This window comes from Babylonia areolata, chromosome 14, assembly GCF_041734735.1.
Source record: "Babylonia areolata isolate BAREFJ2019XMU chromosome 14, ASM4173473v1, whole genome shotgun sequence".
Classification (NCBI taxonomy): domain Eukaryota; kingdom Metazoa; phylum Mollusca; class Gastropoda; order Neogastropoda; family Buccinidae; genus Babylonia; species Babylonia areolata.
Genome location: NC_134889.1, coordinates 15,463,229 through 15,484,447, shown reverse-complemented (window position 1 = coordinate 15,484,447; position 21,219 = coordinate 15,463,229). Strand labels below are relative to the sequence as shown.

The 21,219-nt window shown below is 43.6% G+C and overlaps 1 protein-coding gene across 1 annotated transcript; it reads right to left on the bottom strand.

Annotated features, from left to right (window-relative positions):
* Positions 1 to 1,476: 1,476 nt before the first annotated feature.
* On the bottom strand, positions 1,477 to 19,354 carry LOC143289863 (uncharacterized). The gene is made up of 12 exons (XM_076599058.1): positions 19,205 to 19,354; positions 18,404 to 18,515; positions 17,787 to 18,072; positions 15,248 to 15,484; positions 14,701 to 14,864; positions 14,279 to 14,438; positions 13,414 to 13,511; positions 7,193 to 7,442; positions 4,736 to 4,819; positions 4,221 to 4,324; positions 2,138 to 2,391; positions 1,477 to 1,774 (listed from the first exon to the last, which is right to left on the bottom strand). The coding sequence occupies exons 1-12, from the start codon at positions 19,345 to 19,347 to the stop codon at positions 1,477 to 1,479; spliced, it is 2,190 nt and encodes a 729-aa protein (XP_076455173.1). The 5' UTR covers positions 19,348 to 19,354.
* Positions 19,355 to 21,219: the final 1,865 nt, after the last annotated feature.

Below are 21,219 nucleotides of genomic sequence, written 5' to 3'. Positions count from 1 at the left end.
CACTGAGAGAGAGGCGGGGGAGAGAGAGGGGGGGAGAGAGAGGGAGACGGGTGAGAGAGATGGTGGGAGAGGGGGGAGAGAGAGGGGGGGAGAACGAAAGAGAGGGGGGAGAGAGGGAGAGAGAGAAAGAGAGGGAGAAGGGGGGAGAGAGAGAAAGAGGAGAGAGAGGGAGGGAGAGAGAGGGGGAGGGGGGAGGGAGAGAGGGCGGGAGAAAGAGAGAGAGAGAGAGATACAGGGAGAGAGTGTGTGTGTGTTTCATTAGGAATGATAAGTTGTTGAATGTTTTACATGGCTGTAAAAAAACGCAAATACCACTTAATGAATACAACTACTCACACGGTTTTATTATTAAGCAAAGGGCCTAAAGCATACAACATGTACATACAGATAGATAAACAACGAGAGAGAGGGAGAGAGAGAGAGAGGGGGGGGAGAGAGAGATGCAGAATATCAATTTGCAACCTTGATGTAAAAGATGAAATAATGTTCCCGTTTCCAAGGCTACACGACAAAACACTTTTTTCCATGTTTCACTGTTTCCATGGGTTCTTAGCAAAAAGCTCGGATCTTTCCAGAGATGCAGGGCAAAGCGCTTGACCGTCTTACTTGGATACACAGCAAAATCCTTCACTGTCTTCAACTGTTACGAGCAAAGCGTTTGACGCTCTAACAAGGATACACGGCAAAGCACTTTTTTTTCTTCCAGGGATATACGGCAAAGCGATTGATTGTATTCAATGGATACATTTAAAAAACAACAACAACAACAAACCGTTCCTATAGTGGTCCTATATGTAGCATGGATAACTTTTCAATGGAATAGTGAGACATCTGCAGACAAGACATATTCCTTTGTTTTTGATCATTTTCGCCGAATAGCAGCACAGCTTTTGTCAACAAATCAAATCAAATTAGACTAAAAAAAAATCAATTATGCTGCCCATAAGTACACAAACTGATATGGGAGTATAACATCGGGGTTTTTTTCATGACTTTTGAACAATCTTTACAAAAGATTATGTATATATCTATATAAAAAAGCTGGCGTCTTTAACTGGCAGAATAACATCAGTCTAATAGTATGCTGCATGGTCTTGGACACAAAACTTAATCCTTTCACCGCCAGTCAAGTTAGAGTACAAAATTCCCTTGTGGTATAAACACAGAAAAGACAGTGGCTAAATATAGCTGGGGATACCCCCTGCGATGTATAGAAAATATGGCCTATCCTACCACCGAGCATTAAGAGCAGTAGGTTCATGGATAACAGACCAACGAATGGTCACATTTCAGTGACATGGGTCCTCTACCATGCCTCTGCATAAATGCGAGATTAGCGGTGAAAGGGTTAACGATGGCCACTTGTTATTGTTTCTCTTGTTGTTGTTGTTGTTTCTCTTGTTTTTGTTCTTGTTCTTGTTCTCCTCCTCCTCCTCTTCCTCCTCCTCCTCCACCATCATCATCCTCATCTTTTCTTCAAGGCCAGACGCACTTTTGTGTGGTCACATTGAAAACGAGACCAGTGTAGCATGGCATTTGCACGAGATTCCCATGAACGCATTGGAAGAAAGAGTTGGCGTTGGCTGGGTTGGCATACAGATGGCCGTGGGTGCAGGTGCCTGTCTGGGAGGAAGCTTTGGTGGGGGCGGGGGCGGGCGTGAGATTGGGGCCTGGGGCGGAAGTGTGGCCGCAGGTACAGTCGGTCTGGGACCAGACGGTGCTCTGACCGCAGGGCATTAGATAGGCTTTGCCCCAGGCGTCACACTGGATGAACCTGGCATTAAAAAAAAAAGTAAAGGTTCAAACACGACTCTTTTTAAGCATTGTTTTCTTTTGATGTTTGTGTGTGTGTGTGTGTGTGTGCGTGCGTGCGTGCATGAACGAATCTCAACAAGCCCATCAAAACTATTCCCCTGACCCCCCCCCCCCCCCCTCAGAACACACACACACTCCTTCCCTTATACAAACATACACACCGCACACCACAATCCACCATCAGTTCCCACACCATACCGCACTCCCTCCGCCCAGCCCTCACCCCCCCCCCCTGCCCCCCCCAACCATTACACCCACACCCACACGCTCACCCTCACCCCCACAGCCAAAGAGACCCACCCTCCTCATACAAACTAATTACTTTGTGGGATCGGATGGGTAGGTGTGGTAGTACTGGTGGTTGGCCAGAGCTTGTGGGGTACAGACACTGCTGATGTTGAAAGTGGTCTTGCATGGGTCCAAGGGAGCGTAATCGCTGGCGTTCTGTCCGTTCCCTGGGTTGCCCGTGTTGCTAGCTTGATGGACAGGGGAGGTAAAACCGCAGTCTCCCGTCTGGGTGTTGAAGATGACTCCCCCTGGGCAGAGCGTGATGTAGTATCGGCCCTGGTTGTCACACTGTAATTTAAAAAAGAAAAAGATAAAAATAAAAATTTTTTTTTTTTTTTTTTTTTTTTTTTTTAAGGCACAGAAAATCATATCGACTCTATCGAATCAATATATTTTAAATGAGTATCAGACATAAAACATAATTCAGAACATGGGGGTGGAGGGTGGGGGGAAGGGTGTAGGAGGGGGTGTTTAGGGTGGGGTGAAAGAGAGAGGGGGGAGGAGGAGGGGAGATAATGATAGGATTTTTTAAAAATTCAGATGAAATGCCAAAGCCCCTTACTGAGGGTGGTTGCACTGAAAAAAGATAAAGAGAAAATAAAACACGACACAATCAATCAATAACAAATCAGCTAAAAGTAGGTAACACAAATATTCAGCAACATTCGTGACGAAACAGTACGTGATATTTGGTTATGATAATACAGAGTACACTCATGTCTTGACGATATGAACAAAACTGAAATTGAAATTAGGCGGATCTCAATATTCGTATTCGTATTTTTTATCTCAACAGATTTCTCAGTGAAATTCGGGCTGCGCTCCCCAGGGAGAGCGCGTCGCTACACTACAGCGCGACCCATATTTTTTTGTATTTTTTTCCCAATGTGCAGTTTTATTTGTTCTTCCTATCCAAGTGGATTTTTCTATTTTGCCAGGAACAACACTTTTGTTGCCGTGGGTTCTTTTACATGCGCTAAATGCATGCTGCACACGGGACCTCGGTTTATCGTCTCATCCGAATGACTAGCGTCCAGACCACCACTCAAGGTCTAGTGGAGGGGGGGGGGATATCGGAGGCTGAGCCGTGATTTGAACCAGCGCGCTCAGATTCTCTCGCTTCCTAGGCGGACGCGTTACCTCCAAGCCATCTCTTTGGTTGAATTACTTTTTGTCTTTCGTCACTCAAAGCAGGGCAACATAACAAAAAATCATATCTTCCTAGCCCATATTGTATAAACGACATGTATGCAAATATTCATGTAACATACAGTTTCTGAAACTATGAGTAGTACTATTAGAGATACAGATCTTAATTTTGTCAGTGCATATTTTATACATCTGTTCAATTCCACCTGATTGTATGGTTCAGCTACATGTGATGTTTTAGAAAGTCTGAACTGTGCAAATCTATCACTAGTTTACATGTGGTCATGCCAGTCTTGCCACCTGCAATCAATAATTCGTTGTCGGAAAAACTTTACAAAACCTTGATATATCTTCATGTCCCTGATGATCCCAAACAAATACAAAGCCATAAGAACTTAAACACTAACACTCGTTGTCCACGTCTTCCATTATCATATAAATACAACATCATATAACCTTTGAACGAGAATCTGTTTTCATTCATTCTTGTCAGTTTGTGCCAATATTTGATGCACTCAGTGTATGAATTTTAGATAAGTCGGGTATCTCCCAAGTTCAACATAAACATGACCATTTGGAGTTCGGTTTTCTACATTCAGAAAACGTTTCCTTACAAATAAAGGAATGCACATTTTCTGTTACCACTCTGTTTTCCAGTCCAGATATTTCTGTTTCATACTGATATACTGGCTGAACTGAAATTGAAATTTACAAGCCTAGGAACCAAAGGAGAAAGAGATTAGAGAGTGTCAGAAATATATATATATATATATATATATATATATATATATATATATATATATATATATATATACATACATACATACATACATACATACAGAGAGAGAGAGAGAGAGAGAGATCTGATTTGGTTTGGTTCGGTCTGGTTTGGTTTGGTTGCATTTCGGTAAATACACGGGTCTGGAGTCTAACAGAGTGATGGACAGACACCGTGTACAGATACACACCATCAGGAACTTGGTGGGGTCATACGGGTAGCTGTGTCGCAGTTTCCCATTGTTGATGTTGTCCTCAGTGCAGGGGTTGTCCAGTGGTAAGGTCCAATCAAAGCCTGGTATAATAATGATGATAATAATAACAATAACAATACTACTACTGATGATAATGATGACAATAACAATAATAATAATAATAATAATAATAATAATGAGGAGGAGGAGGAGGAGAAAAAGAAGATGATGATGAATACAAGACGATATGGAGCTGAATCTGAAAAAGGAGAGTCGGTTAGAAATAGAATGAGAGAGAGAGAGAGAAGCGCAGACAGACAGACAGAAGGATGCAAAGGACAGAGATAGTGTGTGTGTCAATGTGTGAGTGTACGTGTGTCTATATATGTATGTATGTATGCATGTGGATGTGGGGGTGGGGGCGGGGGCGGAGGCGGGAGGGGTGGGGGGGGAGAGGGTGGTGGTGAATGAGTGACAGAAGCTGAGAACAGGAAATATCCAAGGGAACTCACTCTGAGAGCAGAATCCGGCATCCCTTACATCGTCCTCAGTGCAGTCCCTTGTCACTCCGTTCTCTACACAACTCACCTGGACACCTGTCAGATCGATCGGTCAATCAAGTCATCAGTCAGTCAGTCCACTGATCAACCATTACTGAACAATCACTCGTTAATAAAAATCGATGAACCAACCATTTACTTTAATTGATCGATCCCTTGTTAATTTTGATCGCTCAATCGATATATTTTTTTTCAAATAGAACAATCGTTAATTTTGATTGACCAATGACTCATCAATTCTGACGACCAACCAATCGTTTTTTGTTGTTTTTTTATCAACTGTTCATTTATTTTGATCGATCGTTATTTTTTGATCGATCATTTTTTTCATCGATGAACCAATCTGTAATTTCAATAGATAAATCACCACACACAGTCGAGTGTGCTGTGGGCTGAGATGGGAAGACTTGAACAGGAAGACCCGCAGTCTTTGAAAATGTTACCCAAACTTCCTGACCCAGTGTCTGGTTGACGCCGAGATGAATATACTTATTATGAGAGTACTACAGCGTACATCAAGTAGTCTCCAATCAAACAAAAAAACAAAAAAAACAACAAAAAACAAAAAAAGAAAACAAAAAAAGAAAAAAGAAAAAAAGACTTACTTCCCACAATCAAAGCCATGTTTAAATATGTTCTGGAAACTGGGTGTTATCCAGATTTATGGAAAAAGGGTATATCAATCCCATGTAAAAAAAAGAAAAAAAGAGGGCGATAAATCAAATGAAATAACTTCAGAGGAATTACTATCAATTGCTCTTTAAGTAGTCTGCTTTGTCTGATCATCATCAGCAGATTGAATAATAATTTAGAATATATTTGCAAAAGAATAAGCAGGTTTTAGATAAGATTTCAGATCTACGGACCATTTTTGTGTAAAAAAAAAGAAGTTTATTCAGTTAAGACGAAAGAATAGATTATATGCATTTTTTGTAGATTTGAAAAAAGCTTTTGATAACATATCGCATGCAGATATGTTCACAAGACTACAAAAGTAAATATACGATGTAGGTGTTTCAATTTGAAAAAAAAAGGATATACAAACACAAAAGTCTGTACTCGTAATGAAAATGGATTCGCCACTTCAGTATATATTCGAATATGAGTATTGCAGGGAAATGCACTGAGCCCCACATTTTTCAATATATTCATAAAGTGATATTGTCAACCGTTTCCCGTATACCGATTTACCAACAGTTTGAAAACAGTGGCATCTCTTGTCTTTATATACTGATGACTTAATACTACTTTCAAAATGTTGACTTAATCTTTAGCTAAAACTAAACCAGTTGTGAAAAACTGGGTATTCAAACCAACAGGGACAAGACAAAAGTAGTCGAAATCAGACCACGATCTAAGTTTCTTTCTTTTTTTTCTTTTTTTTTCTTTTTTTTTTAATACGGAACGACAGTCATAGAAGCAACTGAACAGTATAAATATCTAGGAATACTATTCCTTCATTATGCATTTCTGAAAAGGTTTCAGAACACCTAGTAAAACAAGGGAATAAGGATCTAAAAGTCTAAGTTCAAGAATGAAAACACAAGCATACGTATAATCTCAGAATTATTTGATCGTCTCGTTTCACATGTCCTAACGTATAGATAAAGATATAGTTCCCCACCAAACAAACACTGCGTGTCCAGAAAAAGCCAAAAATTTAGTAATACTCGGTGAAGTAAGTAACTTTTTAAGTGATCAGTCAAATGATAAACTTTTGGTTTCAAATAACACGGGTACATGCAAAGCCGTATATAGCACCTGCTGTTAGAATTATATTACAACATCTTGGTTTAGTACACGTTTGGAGTAATCAGCCCACATCCAATATTCAGTCTTCGTTATGTCATGAATTAACTAGAATACGACCGTGCTTTATATTGGAAGAGAATTCTGAAAACAAATGAAAATTACTATTTTGTATTGATGAATACAGAATCGAACCTTATTTACTTGAAGAATACATTTATATAATATAAAATGGTCGCTGTGCAAATTAATAATATCCTGTCATAATCTTGTAATGGAAAAGGGTATATATTTGACATACAAAACGAAATGACTATGCCTACAATGTCAAACAATTGAGGATGAATATCATTTCATAAATGACTGCGGGGTATACAAAGAAAATTAAAGAATTTATACACAACATTCAGCAAAAACACATTTCAAAATACGATTAAACCTAGTCAGCTGATACCCGAACAAACTTGCAGGAATGTTTGAAAAATGTGTCTATAACTGCTGCCAAAAGCGTCATGGCAAGGAGAACTAATTCAATTTGTTCTGTATTCTATTTTTTGTTAATTAACTTACTTTTTTCTGTATGGTATGTGTGACTGCGTTCGTGAGTCTTAAAACCCTGTTCAGGTTTAATTGACAGATAAATCTGATTCTGATTCACACCTGTCTTGACTCCGGGGCCCACAGTCCAGCTGTAGTCAGTGCAGTTGCTCAGGGCTTCTGCTGAGGCCGGCAGGCGGGTTCCTACCACCGTGACGTAGACAGAGGTTTCCTGGGGCAGGGTTTCCACGATCCGCAGGACTGCGGGATGCCCCGGGGTTGCAGTGTAGAGTCCGTCAAACACCTGAGGGCCGGGCTTAGGGTCCGTGGTGGACACGTAGACGTGCAGAATTCCGCAGGACACTTCGGCCACCTGGACATTGAAAGGTGAGCGAGTGAAGCGTGAGTTGAGTGGTTGTGTTGTGTTGTGCTGTGTTGTGCTCTGCTGTGCTGTGTCATGCTGTGCTGTGCTTTGCTGCGCCGTGCTGTACTGTGCTGTAATGTGCTGTGTTGAACTGTGCCATGTCGTGCTGTGTTGTGTTGTCTTTTCCGGTAGTGATTTCTGTGGCCCACGTGTGTGTGTGTGGGGGGATTGTCTGTGTGTCTGTGTGTCCGTGTGTGTGTGTGTGTGTGTGTGTTGCCATTTTTTCTGGAAATACTTTGTCCGTCATTACCAAAGTTGGCTTAAGATAGTAGGAACAAAAATCTTCAGTCATACCGATAACGGATTGCAAGTCTCCCGAATTAAGCCGTGTTTCCCGTATCATTAACGGTTTATTTCGTTGAGGCCATTTCCGGGGTTCCGAAAAAGCCATATAACCGCATCTCGGTTGCAGTAGCGTTGGCGATGCTCAGTGAGAAGATGGCGCAACCTCATTTTTCTTGTTCGCAATTAAGTGGAAAGAAATACAAATTCTGGACAGAACACATACAGTGACACAGACTACATCATCAACGAGTTTACTGGATATTAATCTTTAAAGTTCATACTCAATTAACTAGAATGGGAACAAATGACAAATTGAATCGACCGTGTCGTACTTTCCCGGCGAGTGTAACTAAACTTGTACATCTGTCTAGATCCAGAGAAAACGGCTAAATGTTGTAGTATGGTTGCGGCGATGGCGATGTCTCATTTACCGCGGACTTTAAAGAAATCTTAAATGCCCGAGATACACCAAAATGATGTGATTTAAACATCGTTATCACTTCGAATAACACAATCGATTTATCGCCCTTTAAAAACCACGCTTAAATATTTTTTGAACGTCATTCTTGGATCCGCAATTGTGCAGTGACTAAGACAATTTCTTCCCATCCGATCATTCTGGGTTCGAATCTGCGTTCAGGCCTTTTTTAACTCGAAGCTTTATAACAAATACAGAACATACTTTAACGATTAGATTTTTTTTAAGTGTATCACAAGTGAGTCTTGAAGGCCTTTGCTTTCTTGTTTTAGACCTCTTTCAAATTATGTCCAATACGTCAGTTGTACATGACTACACTCCCATAAATAATGCAAAATTGTGTCTTTTTATCGTTGCAGAAAATAGACTTGCTACCTGGGAGTGCTTCCATGTCCGTCAGAAAAGAACCTGTCACAGGAATTTGATAACTGATTTTTATCTGGAACAATTTCAATCTTATCTCTGAATTTTTTCTTGTATCAAAAATATAGTCTTCCATTCAAGCATGTTTTCAAAAATCAAGTCCAAGTTTTTACAGGCATTTGGTAGTTCTGGTTTTCAAATTAGTACATGATAGAAATACTAATTCCTTTTGGAAGTTTTATCATTACAGTATTATGCTTTATTAAAACTGGGTCCATTCTGATAGGAACAACGAGCTAGCCCTTCAACACCCAGATTTCCCAAGCCCTGCGGCGATGGAGAAGTGGTAACGGGGACAGGCAGAGGACGCTGCTGGCAGTTCCTAGTCACGACTCTGCACGCAGGTGGCTGTGGGGTGATGGTTGTCCGCCGTAGACTGGGGCAGATGCGGCGCCCGTATCCTCCCAGTGTCAGAGCAGCCATTTTTAGGGACAGCACTGCTCTCCCACATGGGGAAGAGATCCCTAAACAAAGCCTGCCTCGCCTTGTACCTTGTAGGAAACCGCACCTACTTGGACATCCAACACTAGCGGTCGAAAACAACAGAAGAAAAAAAAAACAGGAGTCATGCCCTGACTCTGGGTGCCTGGAATGTTCGCACCCTTTTAAACAGACGACAGACCAGAAAAGCACACAGCGTTCATTGCTAGAATGCTTGATCGCTACCAGGTGGACATAGCAGCCCTGAGTGAAACCAGGTTTGCCGGTGAAACCCAGCTGGAGGAAGTTTGAGGGGGCTACACCTTCTACGGCATTGGGAAGCCAGATGGCACCCCAAGAACCTCAGGCATGGGCTTTGCCATACGAACCAAACTTGCACAGCTTGACAGTCTTCCACATAGGATAAACGATAGGCTGATGACTGTCTGAAGCTGTCCGAGGATCGCTTCTCCACAGTCATCAGCTGCTATGCCCCGACGATGACCAACCCTGATGACATCAAAGAAGCTTTCTACAAGGAGCTCAGCCGCACCATTTCAGCGGTAGACAGAAAGGACAGGCCGATTATCCTTGGGGATTTCAATGCCCGCATCGGCGTGGACTTCTCATGGCCAAAAGTCCTAGGACAGCACGGCACTAGCATGTGCAACTCGAACGGCCTGCTTATGCTCTCGCTCTGCGTGCAGCATGGACTGACCATCACCAACACCCTCTTCCAACAAGCGGACAAGTACAAGAACACATGGATGCGCCCCCGCTCCAAGCAATGGCGTATGCTGGACTATGACTGTCCGGCAGAGGGACAGAGGTGATGTTTCCATTACACGCTGCATGAGAGGAACAGTCTGTTGGTTGGACCATCGTCTGGTATGCAGCAAGATGATCAGACTTGCACGCAGGCTCCAACCAGCCAGGCAGAAACCCCCTAGGAAGCTGAACATCCACCACTTCCCTATCACCAAGGACGTGCTGCAGCAGCAAATCCAAGCAGCTCTAAGAAATTCCTGCATCGACTGATATAGAAGAGGTATGGAGCACCTTTAGAGATGCTGTATACACAGCAGCAGCTGACACACTCGGCTTTGTACAGAGGAGCCACAAAGACTGGTTTGACGAGAACGATTCTGGAATCCCCGAGCTCCTGAACACACTGCATATACGGCATCAGGATCACATTTCCGATAAAGACTGCCAGAGGAAGAAGAACCAGTTCTTGCAAACCAAGCAACTCGTACAGAAGAGGCTGCGTGAGATGATGAACACCTGGTGGGAGAGAAAGTTCGAAGAGCTTCAGTCTGCTACTGATGATCACGACATGAAGACCTTCCATGATGGTATCCAAGCTGTGTATGGGCCGAGAGTCACAGGATCAACCCCTGTCCGAGCCTTGAACCAGACCACCCTCCTGACAAACAAGACATCCTTGCCCGCTGGGCAGAGCACTTCAACACCCTCCTCAACAGGGACTCATCCGTATCTGACGAGGTAATTGCAGCCCTCCCACAGCTACCAGTCAATGACTCGCTAGCTGCCCCTCCCACCAAGGCTGAGACCCAGAAGGCCATGAAGCTGACAACGTCAAGAAAAGCACCAGGAGCGGATGGAATCCAGGCTGACATCTACAAGTATGGAGGCGAGGTGCAGACGACAAGATGACCACCCTGTTCCAGTCTATCTGGGAGAGAGGGGAGGTTCCCCCAGGATATCAAGGATGCTTCAATTGTCCACATTTACAAACAGAAGGGGGACAAAACATCCTGCGATAACCACTGTGGAATCTATTCTCTGCATCGCCGGCAAGATCTTCGCCTGCATCATACTGAACAGACTGGTTGACCATGTCTCCAACACAGTCATCCGTGAAGTACAGTGCGGCTACCGCTCAGGCAGGGGAACATGTGACATGGTGTTTGCCGTACGCCAGATGCAAGAGAAGTGCCGTGAGCAGAACGAGGAGCTCCACATGGTCTTTGTAGACCTGACTAAGGCCTTCGACACGGTGAACCGCCGTGGTCTGTGGAAGATCCTCCAAAAGTTCGGCTGCCCAGACAGCCTAAATCCAGCTGATTGCGTCGTTCCACGATGGCATGCAGGCGAGAGTACAGGAAAATACTGACATGTCGGATCCGTTTCCCTGTGGTAAAAGGAGTGAAGCAGGGCTGCGTCCTGGCACCCACACAGTTCTCCATTCTCTTCTCTGCCATGATTGACGCCTTCCAAGACTGTGACCGGGGCATCTACATTCAGTTTCGCACAGATATAGCAAACTTTTCAATCTGCGGCGACTCCACGCCAAGTCCAAGGTGTTTGAGGCACTGTTGAGAGTTCCTCTTCGGTGATGACTGCGCGCTTGCTGCACACACCCATGAGGACATTATGGACAGGTTCTCAACCTCCTGCAGGCGCTTTGGACTCACCATCAGCCTCAGCAAGTCTGAGTCCATGTACCAACCAGCTAGCTCACAGAACGCCAGTGCCTCCCCCCCCCCCCCCCCCCGCCCCCCCATGTCCCCCTACCCCCACCTGCAATCAAGATCGATGACACAGATCAAGTCAGTCGACAAGTTTTGCTACCTGGACAGCACTCTATGCAGCAACGGAGCCCTTGATGCAGAAGTGACGCTGCACATCGCCAAGGCCAGCTCCGCCTTTGGCAGACTCAACAGGCTGTGGAACAACAAAGGCATCAGGCTCAACACCAAAATCAAAACTTACAGCTGTTGTGCTGACCACCTTGTTCTACTGCTGTGAAACATGGACGATGTATCGCCGTCACATTCAACAGCAGTTTCAACAGAGATGCCTACGAAAGATCATCGGCATAAAGTGGCAAGACAGGGTCTCCAACCTCCATATCCTAGAGAGGAGCGGCCTGCTCAGCATCGAAAGCCTGCTGATCCAGTGCCAGCTACGCTGGACAGGACACGTTGTCCGCATGACAGACAGCAGGATCCTGAAGATGCTACTGTATGGACAGCTGAAGGAAAGCCACCGCGAACTTGGAAGACCCTGCAAGCGTTTCAAGGACACCTTGAAGACAAACTTCAAAGCCTGTGACATAGACATCGCTTCCTGGGAAACTGATGCCCTTGACCGCTGTCGTTGGAGGACGCTGGCTCTAGTGGTATAAAGACGTTCAAAAACAAGAGAATGCTGGCCATTAAGGAGAAGTGTGAGCGAAGGAAGCAGGGCTCAGCTTCTGGAGACGTTATCCCTTGCAACACCTGAGGGAAGTGCTGCGCATCCAAAATAAAATTAAATAAAATAAAAAACACTTTATTAATCCACATGGAAATTAAGTTGTGCAATCACAGGCTCATTGTAAACACTGGCATAAAATCATGCGCAACATAAGAGATTAAAACTAGTCAAATAAGAATTCCCAATAGCTGACGATATACTACCCCCCCCCTCCCCCCCCCCCCCACACACACACATATTCATGTTAAGACAATAGGGTATTGCACAACAATATTAAATGAAAACATCCAACAAAAAAGGGTTACTAGAAATGACATGCGCGCACGCACGCACGCACGCACACATACGTTAAGACTATAAGGTATTGTACAACAATACATAAATAAAAACATCAAGGGAATAAATCGTATATATAAGTAAAATGCACACACACACACACACACACACACACACACACACACACACACACACACACACACACACACACACAACGTATGCATGCACATAACATATGCCACGCCAATAAAATTAGAACATTAACATTAAGATACATGAAATCCAAGTAAAATAAGAAAATATTTAAAAATTACTTCCGATCACACACACAGAAATGCTTGCCCGTGCTCACCCGCATAATGTCTGCTCCTCTTCTACCATATGACACACACCGACCAATAAGCCTGCCTGCCTACTCATCCGTCGATCCGACGGGAGACTCCCATCATTTACATTGTGCTTTATGCTCCGGGTCAAACCGGATTTCCTGATCGAAATTCCATTTAGCCTCTAGTTTATCCCGTATCGCATCGAGATTCACAAGACATGATAAGTTGAGAGAGAGTGTGTGTGTGTGTGTGTGTGTGTGTGTGTGTGTGTGTGTGTGTGCGTGCGTGTGCGTGTGCGTGTGCGTTGTCTTGTTTACTTTTTTTGTGTTTACATCTCTCTCTCTCTCTCTCTCTCTCTCTCTCTCCAGCTCACACACTACCCGCCCCCCTCTATAGCTCTCACACATCACTCATTCTCTCTCTCTCTCTCTCTCTAGCTCACACACATCTCTCTCTCTCTCTCTCTCTCTCTCTCTCTCCCTCTTACGATAGTTTTGTTGTCTCCTGGGACTGGAATATCAATAGGGGGAGTTTCATCAGTGACGTTGCCTGAAACGCCCTCGTCTTGAGCGACCTTGAAATTGGCTGAAACCAATCAACAAATCAATCAATTAGTCAGTCCGACTGTCAGTCAGTTCGAATCAGTCATCCTGTCATCTGTCTGTATGTCTGTCCGTTGCTCTGTCTGTGTGTCTGTGTATCCGTCAATCTCCCCATCTATCTGTGCAATGTTTAATTTGAAAAGCACCACAACTACAGTATTCGTTGGAGGCAGGATGCATGTTAAATGAAAACAGTATAACAAAAGAACCAGTGGGAGAGGAAGATGGGGAGGAGAATGAGGAGGAGGAGAATGAGGAGGAGGAGGAAGTGGAGGAGAACATTTGTATCTCTGTCATAATCCGAAAAGAAAAGTTCTCTTCTGTCTGTCTGTCTCTCTATTTCTGTCTCTCTCCCTCTGTATCTGTCTGTCTCTCTCTTGTCTCCCTCCCCTCCTTCCCCACACCCTCTCTCTCGTTGTCCTCTCCCTCCGCCTTTCTCTCTCTCTCTCTCTCTCTCTCTCTCTCTCCCCCCCCCCACTCCCTTGCCTTTCTCTGCCTTCTTTTACCCAAACCTCTCCCTCTCCCCCTCTTCTTTCCCTACTCTACCTACTACTTATTTCTCAACCAACACGTGTTCTGTTTCTAGTTAGTTCGTTAGTTCGTTTGTCCTGACTAGCCACCCAGTCCCCTGAACTCCACCCACTCCCCACCCCGCTCCCTCCTCCCCCACCCCCCAAGACCTTGACCATGACCTTGAACCTGACCCTGATTTTCACAACTTTGCTCCAGACACCCCTTTGAACAACTGACCTTCACACGTGCTCTTCTGGATCTCCGTGATGATGGAGTCGATCTTGTCGAAGGCATCCAGGGTGAAGACGTGCGAGCAGATGGGGTCACTGGCCACGGCTTGCAGTTCTGCCAGGTAGTAGCCTCCCACCCCTATGGCAAACACTGTCGTGCCTTCATCCTGAATATAACAGAAAAGAATAGAGAATTGCCCCACTCCACCCCTGCGAATCGGGAATAGGCGCATCAGAAAGAATACTGTATCATACTGTAGAAGTATCCGTATACTTCATTCATCACACTGAGTCAAAGGACAAACCAGGAACAGGTGATCGTGAAAAGGTGAATCGAGAAGAACTGACGAATTGAAGATACAGGAATCAAGACAAGGCAGAATCGGGAAGAACAGACATGACTGGCATTGAAGCAACCAATCACCTAACCTTGAGAAGTTTGGCAGTGTCTCTGGTCATGGTGAAGGAGTCGGACCTACCGTCCGTCACCAGCACGGCCACTTTCTTCACGTTCTGTCTGGCCCCTCTTCCAGCGTCATACAGGATCTCTCTGGTCTTGTTCAGAGCTAAGGCCGTGTTGGTTCCCCCGCCGACTGTTCCGTTTGAGAACACACACACACACACACACACACGCACATATATTCATATTGAATGATTTACTTATGACGATACTTCTATAGCGACTATCCTCGGTCAAAGACGGAGTCATTTGCATAACATGCTGTCTACCTGGGAAAGCTTAGAACCGACCGAGAGCTGCTTCTTTTCGGCGCCTCTATACATATGTTTTCTCACATATACACATTCATACACAATCATACATACATATATACACATACATGCACACACGTACACATACACGATCAAACCCCCTTCCACCCTCCTCCCACACACACAGGAACGCGTGCGTGTGCTCTCCAACCCCATCCAATCCGTAAATCCCTTCCTCTTGCACCCACACATACACAAAACCCACTTTTTGGCGTGTTGTTGAAGGCAGTCTTCACGTCATCCGTGCTGTTGTAGTCGTCAAAGTCAAAGTGGACCGACACAGCACTGGAATAGACGACGTCAGCCACTCTGACGGCGTCCACAGACGCGTTCATCACGTCCACCACGGAGGCAGCAAACTGCTTCATCAGCCCGAAGTCAAAGTAACTGACGCTCCCAGAACTGTCCAGGATGAAAGCGACGTCCAGTTTGTCTTTGCAGTCTGGTTGGAGGAAGAGACAATGACAATCAGAATGACAATCACAACGACAAAGTGTTCGTTCTAATTGTTGTCCGCTCAGTGTTATAACACCTTTCAGTCAGAACAAAACAAGACATACTTGTGAACACATCCCAAGTACTTTGCACGATCATTTGAATTGCACACACACACACACGCACACACACACAACAGGCGACTTCTTTCACGCACGCTCACACCCACGCAAGGTCGCGAGCTCTATGTAGCAACCATCCTACCTGCCCCAAGAAATGAACATTGAAATAACAACAACAGAGAGGCAGAGAGAAACAGATGTAAAGTGAGACAGATCCAGCCAGCCAACCCAAAAATGATAGTGACAACAGTATAGTTTTTATACTACTACTACTACTGCTACCCTGATGATAATGAAATTAGATTAATTAAAAAAAAAAAAAACCCACATGCACATATAAATAACAACAACAACAACAACAGCAACGCAGATAATCGAACGAATGAACGAACAAACGAAGGAACGAACGAATCTTTTTTTTATTGAGGGAAAAAGGAATAAGCATAAATGGCTTGTTTTCATCCTGCCCTCATGAAAAGAGAAAGTACAATACATACTCAATACGAAAGCATAACATTGCATTCATGAATTTCTATTATGTCACAAAAAAGATAACATAAGTGCATGCACAAATGATACTTAGAACAGAAAGAAAAGAAAGAAGGAAGAGATAAAGAGAGACAGACAGACAGACAGAAAGATAGACAGACAGAGTCAGACCGACAGATAGAGACAGAGAGGGACAGAGAGAGTGAGAAACAGACACAGAGACAGGCAGATACAGAGAGTGTGAGAATGGGAAAGGTACATTGCATTCGCAAATTCTTTCATGAGTTCTGACTGGTACTTATTTTTGATACATTAAGACTAGTTTGAACATTGAGAATGGTCGATATATCATTCCACAATAAACCGCCTGAGTGTGACAGACTAGATTTAAACAGCTCAATTCTCGGACTGGTTAACATAATCTTATGGACGTGGCGATTTTCGTTTATTCGAAATCTACTGACAGTTGAGGGTGGGGCACAACCAGAAAGATTTTGAATATAAAAACTGCTTTGTTGTCTTTTAATTTCCATTTCCATTGGAGAATATCCAATAAAATATGGTCGTCTTTCGACAATGTGGACGATTTCGGGTGAACTGATTTTATTGCGTCTGTGAAGACTAAACAGTGGCTTTAGAATGTTTTCACTTGCAGAATCCAATAGAGTGGATGCATACTTTATATGAGACTCAACATATGCATGAAAGAACGTTTTTTCTAGAATGAACATTTAAGAAATGCTTTATTTTGTTCAGATGTTGCACTTTTTTTGTTATGATTTTACAAAACATAGAAATGTGATTGGACCATGATAGATTATTGTCCACCACAACTCCAAGAATTTTTTATTATTGTCAACTTCTTTGATAACAACAGTGTTTGTATAAAGAGGGACAAGTTCATCGAAAATGCTTTGACGCTTCTGTCGAGTGGTGATCATCATATGACTGGTTTCCTGTGGATGAAGCCACATATGGTTTAGTTCTGACCACATAACTAGCTTATCAATATTCTCTTGTTATACTAGAGGCACTTCTTTTGTATTACATTGACTGGCATGTAGGGCTGTATCATTTCACGACAAATTGTTAGGTACAGTGGTAAATCAATGTATTTTGAAAATAGAATGGGTCCAAGGACAGAGCCTTGAGTTACACCATGCTTAACAGGCAAAAGAGCAGACTTGGAATCGTTGACTAATACCACTTTTTTTTTTTTGTTAGATACAAATGACGACATCAGATCTAAAGTGCTGTTACACAGTCCATAAATTCTTAGCTTTCTCAGGAGCCTGTGGTGAATCATGTCAAATGCTTTGGCGAAGTCTACAATAAGCACGCCAGTGAATTCATTTTTATGTATATATTACTGAGCCATTTATCCACAAGGCAGTTAGAATTTATCCACTAGGCTGGTTAGAGCAGTATAGCAAGAATGGTACTTCCTAAAACCGGACTGGTTTGGATGAAACAGATGAAAACGAGAGAGAGAGAGAGAGAGAGAGAGAGAGAGAGAGAGAGAGAGAGACAGACAGACAGACAGACAGACAGACAGACAGACAGACAGACACTTTCCCAATACCCCACGCCCTCCTATCACCCCCGCCCCCTCCCGACTGCCGTCCCTCTACCGGCTCCCCAAAATAAAATTTCAAAACAATCCTGTCTTCCTATCCCCCTCCTCCAACCATCACTCACCAAAGTCCGGAGTCTGGGCGGCCTTGGTTATATACACCGATGCCGACCGGTTGTACATCTGGGCCCAGATGGGGGCCTGAGAACTGATGTACCCAGGCATGTCCGAGGTGCCCAGAGTCACCAGAGTGTACAGCGCTGCCGCAATTCCCGAGTACAGAGGTTTCCGCAGGTCTGACCACGTGACGGAAGGCCAGTGGATCTGCAGACTGGACGAGATGTTTTTGCAGGCTTTCACGAGGGCTGGCTGGCTGCAGTTCTTGGTGCTGAGAAACATGGCTTCTGACACCTGCATTGAGGGGTGGTGGACAGGAGAAATAGAATAATACCCACGAAAACGGAGTATGGCTGCCTATAGGGGGTGTAAACACGGTCATGCACGTAGAAGACCACGGGTGCATGCGAGTGAACGTAGGGAGTTACAGCCCACAAAATAAGAAAAAAAAGAAATTTCATTTGTCAGTATAAGACACGAGGCACACACATAATACAAAATATCTAGATCTCTGACTCTCAGCACCCTACCCCAACACACCCCCCCACCCCCACCCCTCCTTCCCCCACCCCTCTTGCCAGCCACCCCCTCTGTTTCTGTTTAACTCATGTCACGAGCTCCTCACCTGCCAGATGCCACCATCAAAACCAGCCCGGTAGGTGTCGGTGTCGTGGCCGTCACGTGACATGACGTAAGCGGTTCGTCGGAGGAACAGACGATCGTTACTGAAGATGCAACTGTCGAGGTGAAGGCGGACATAAATATTAACGTTCGATAAAACACGACCATCGTTCATAAACTATTTCGGTACCAAGCAAAGAAAGCTCTTTTCAAGTTGAAAGTTGACAATGCCTTTCCCATGAAAACGCATTTCGGGCCATAGCTCTATATTAGAAAGTGGCGACAACAAAATTTCCGTAAGTTACCATACCTTTCAGTAAAAACAATGCTAGATTCCGTATAACGCCATCTTCAGCTGATGCAAATGGACGTTCGTAATATTGAATAAAATCATTTATTATCAGATTAACTTTTTCTTGCACTGACATTATTCGTAACATTCTTTGGAATACATTTATGGCGAAGAACATTCCGCATAGAACATATCTTAACAAAATGAACTCCGTGTTCATTTGATTCCCTGTACAAAGGGCGAAACCAGAGGTAGTTTCTGGTTTGATAAATGTGGATTCTAAATCTAGTTAATATATACCGCAAATGCCTGTACATATCAAGCACCACATCATTCATAAAACTTAACTTGTAGAATGGGAAGAACAATCTGAGAAATACAATATAACACTCTCTCTCTCTCTCTCTCTCTCTCTCTCTCTGCGGTCTATGAAACGTTGAGAGAGAGTGACACAAAGGGAGAGAGAGACAGAGGATTGGAGGGGGTGGGGGTGAGGAAGGGGGGGAATCCTACTTGGACTGAATCCTTTTCACGACAGAGTTGACGATTGCGGCACCTCGGGAACCTGGAATAACACCAGCGTCTTGGCCTTCACCCCGGATTAAGGTCACCAGCAAGGTCAAGGACATGACCTTCAGCATGGCGAAAACCACCATCGTTCACCTGCCACACACACACACACACACAATGTATGCCTAATTGAAGGACGATCTGCGAACGAAATATTGTCAGGGGTTTACGAAAACAAGTTTTAGTTTCAATTCCAAGGAGGCGTTAAAATGTGCGCACTCATTCATCCATATGCGCCACACTAATAACACTTTAAACAGAAAGAAAAAGAAAAAAGTTTTTGTTTTTTTTAAATGACGTTCAAAAGGAATTGCAGATATGTTGCGTTATGTTGTTGTAATTGTGCTGTGTTAATTTTTGTCACAATACATACTATACGGGCGTATCGCCACAGATTGAGATGCTTTGTGTGAAATTCGGGATGCTCTCAGCGGGATGAGCACGTTGACATAGTGCAACCTCACCATTGTTATTTTGGGTGTTTTTGTTTTTTCTTTCTTTCTTTCTTTCTTTCCTTCCTTCTTTCTTCTTCTTCGTTTTTTGTTTTGTTGTTTTTGTTTTTGGTTGTTTTTTGGTGAGTGTTTGTCATTACGGCAAGAGTGTTTTACTATCAAACTGAATGTTTCCGAACAATTTTGTCATTTACAACCCTTTTGCTGCCGTGGGTTCTTTTTGTTTCGTTGCGCCAGGTGCATGCGAGCATTACCACTGACGGACTACCGCTCGACATTCATTATGCAGATACATTTGTATTTGTATTTGTATTTCTTTTTATCACAACAGACTTCTGTGTAAAATTCGGGCTGCTCTCCCCAGGGAGAGCGCGTCGCTACACTGACAGCGCCACCCATGTTTTTGTATTTTTTCTTGTGTGCAGTTTTATTTGTTTTTCCTATCGAAGTGGATTCTTCTACAGAATTTTGCCAGGAACAACCCTTTTGTTGCCGTGGGTTCTTTTACGTGCGCTATGTGCATGCTGCACACGGGACCTCAGTTTATCATCTCATCCGAATGACTAGCGTCCAGACCACCACTCACCGCTAGTGGAGGAGGATAAAATATCGGCGGCTGAGCCGTGATTCATCAATGGCGATAGCCATTGAAAAGAATTTGTTATTGCCCTTAAATAATTTTTTGAATACCCAAGATACACCAGAATAATATGATTTAAACAGCGTTCTCACTGCGAATACCGCAATTGATTTATCGCCCTTTAAAAAAGTATGTTCAAATGTTAAATTTTAGAATGTCAGTTAAGGAGCCATGATAGTGTAATGGATAAGGCAGTTTCTTCTCACCCGAACACGTGGGGTTCGAATCTGGTTAGGACTTTTTTTTCTTCTTTTTTTTTAAACGCGAAGCTTTATAATAAATACAGAACACATTTTAACGATTAGATTTTTTTAAAGTGTATCACAGGTGAGTCTTGAAGGCGTTGCCTCTTTTTTTTTTCTTTTTCTTTTTTTCTATCGAATTGGATTTTTCCATATAATTTTGCTAGAAACAACCCTTTTGTTGCCGTGGGTTCTTTTACGTGCGCTAAGTGCATGCTGCACACGGGACCTCAGTTTATCGTCTCATCCGAATGACTTGCATCCAGACCACCACTCAAGGTCTAGTGGAGGGGGAGAAAATATCGGCTGCTGAGCCGTGATTCGAACCAGCGCGCTCAGATTCTCTCGCTTCCAAGGCGGACGCGTTACCTCTAGGCCACCACTCCACAGAAGGAACAGAAAGCAAGGGAGAAAATGAAAGGAAGGAAACAAACGACACACAGTGAAAAGAAAAATGATATAACGTAAAGAATGGGTTGGGAGAAAGACAGTAAGTGAAGAAAGGAAGAAAGAAAAAAGAAAATAACGAAATATAGAAGAAAAATAAGGTGCGAAGGAAAGAATTGGTAAAAAGTAAGATAGAACGAAAACAGAATAGGGATAGAACAAATAAAGACAAAGAAA

Coding starts and splice junctions, on each gene's coding strand:
- LOC143289863 (XM_076599058.1), bottom strand. CDS start 19,347: ATGGTGGTTTTCGCCATGCTGAAGGTCATGTCCTTGACCTTGCTGGTG. Junction 18,073..18,403: donor TTGATGGTGGCATCTGGCAG/GTGAGGAGCTCG, acceptor CCCTCAATGCAG/GTGTCAGAAGCCATGTTTCT. Junction 7,443..13,413: donor CAGGAGACAACAAAACTATC/GTAAGAGGGAGA, acceptor TTCAATGTCCAG/GTGGCCGAAGTGTCCTGCGG.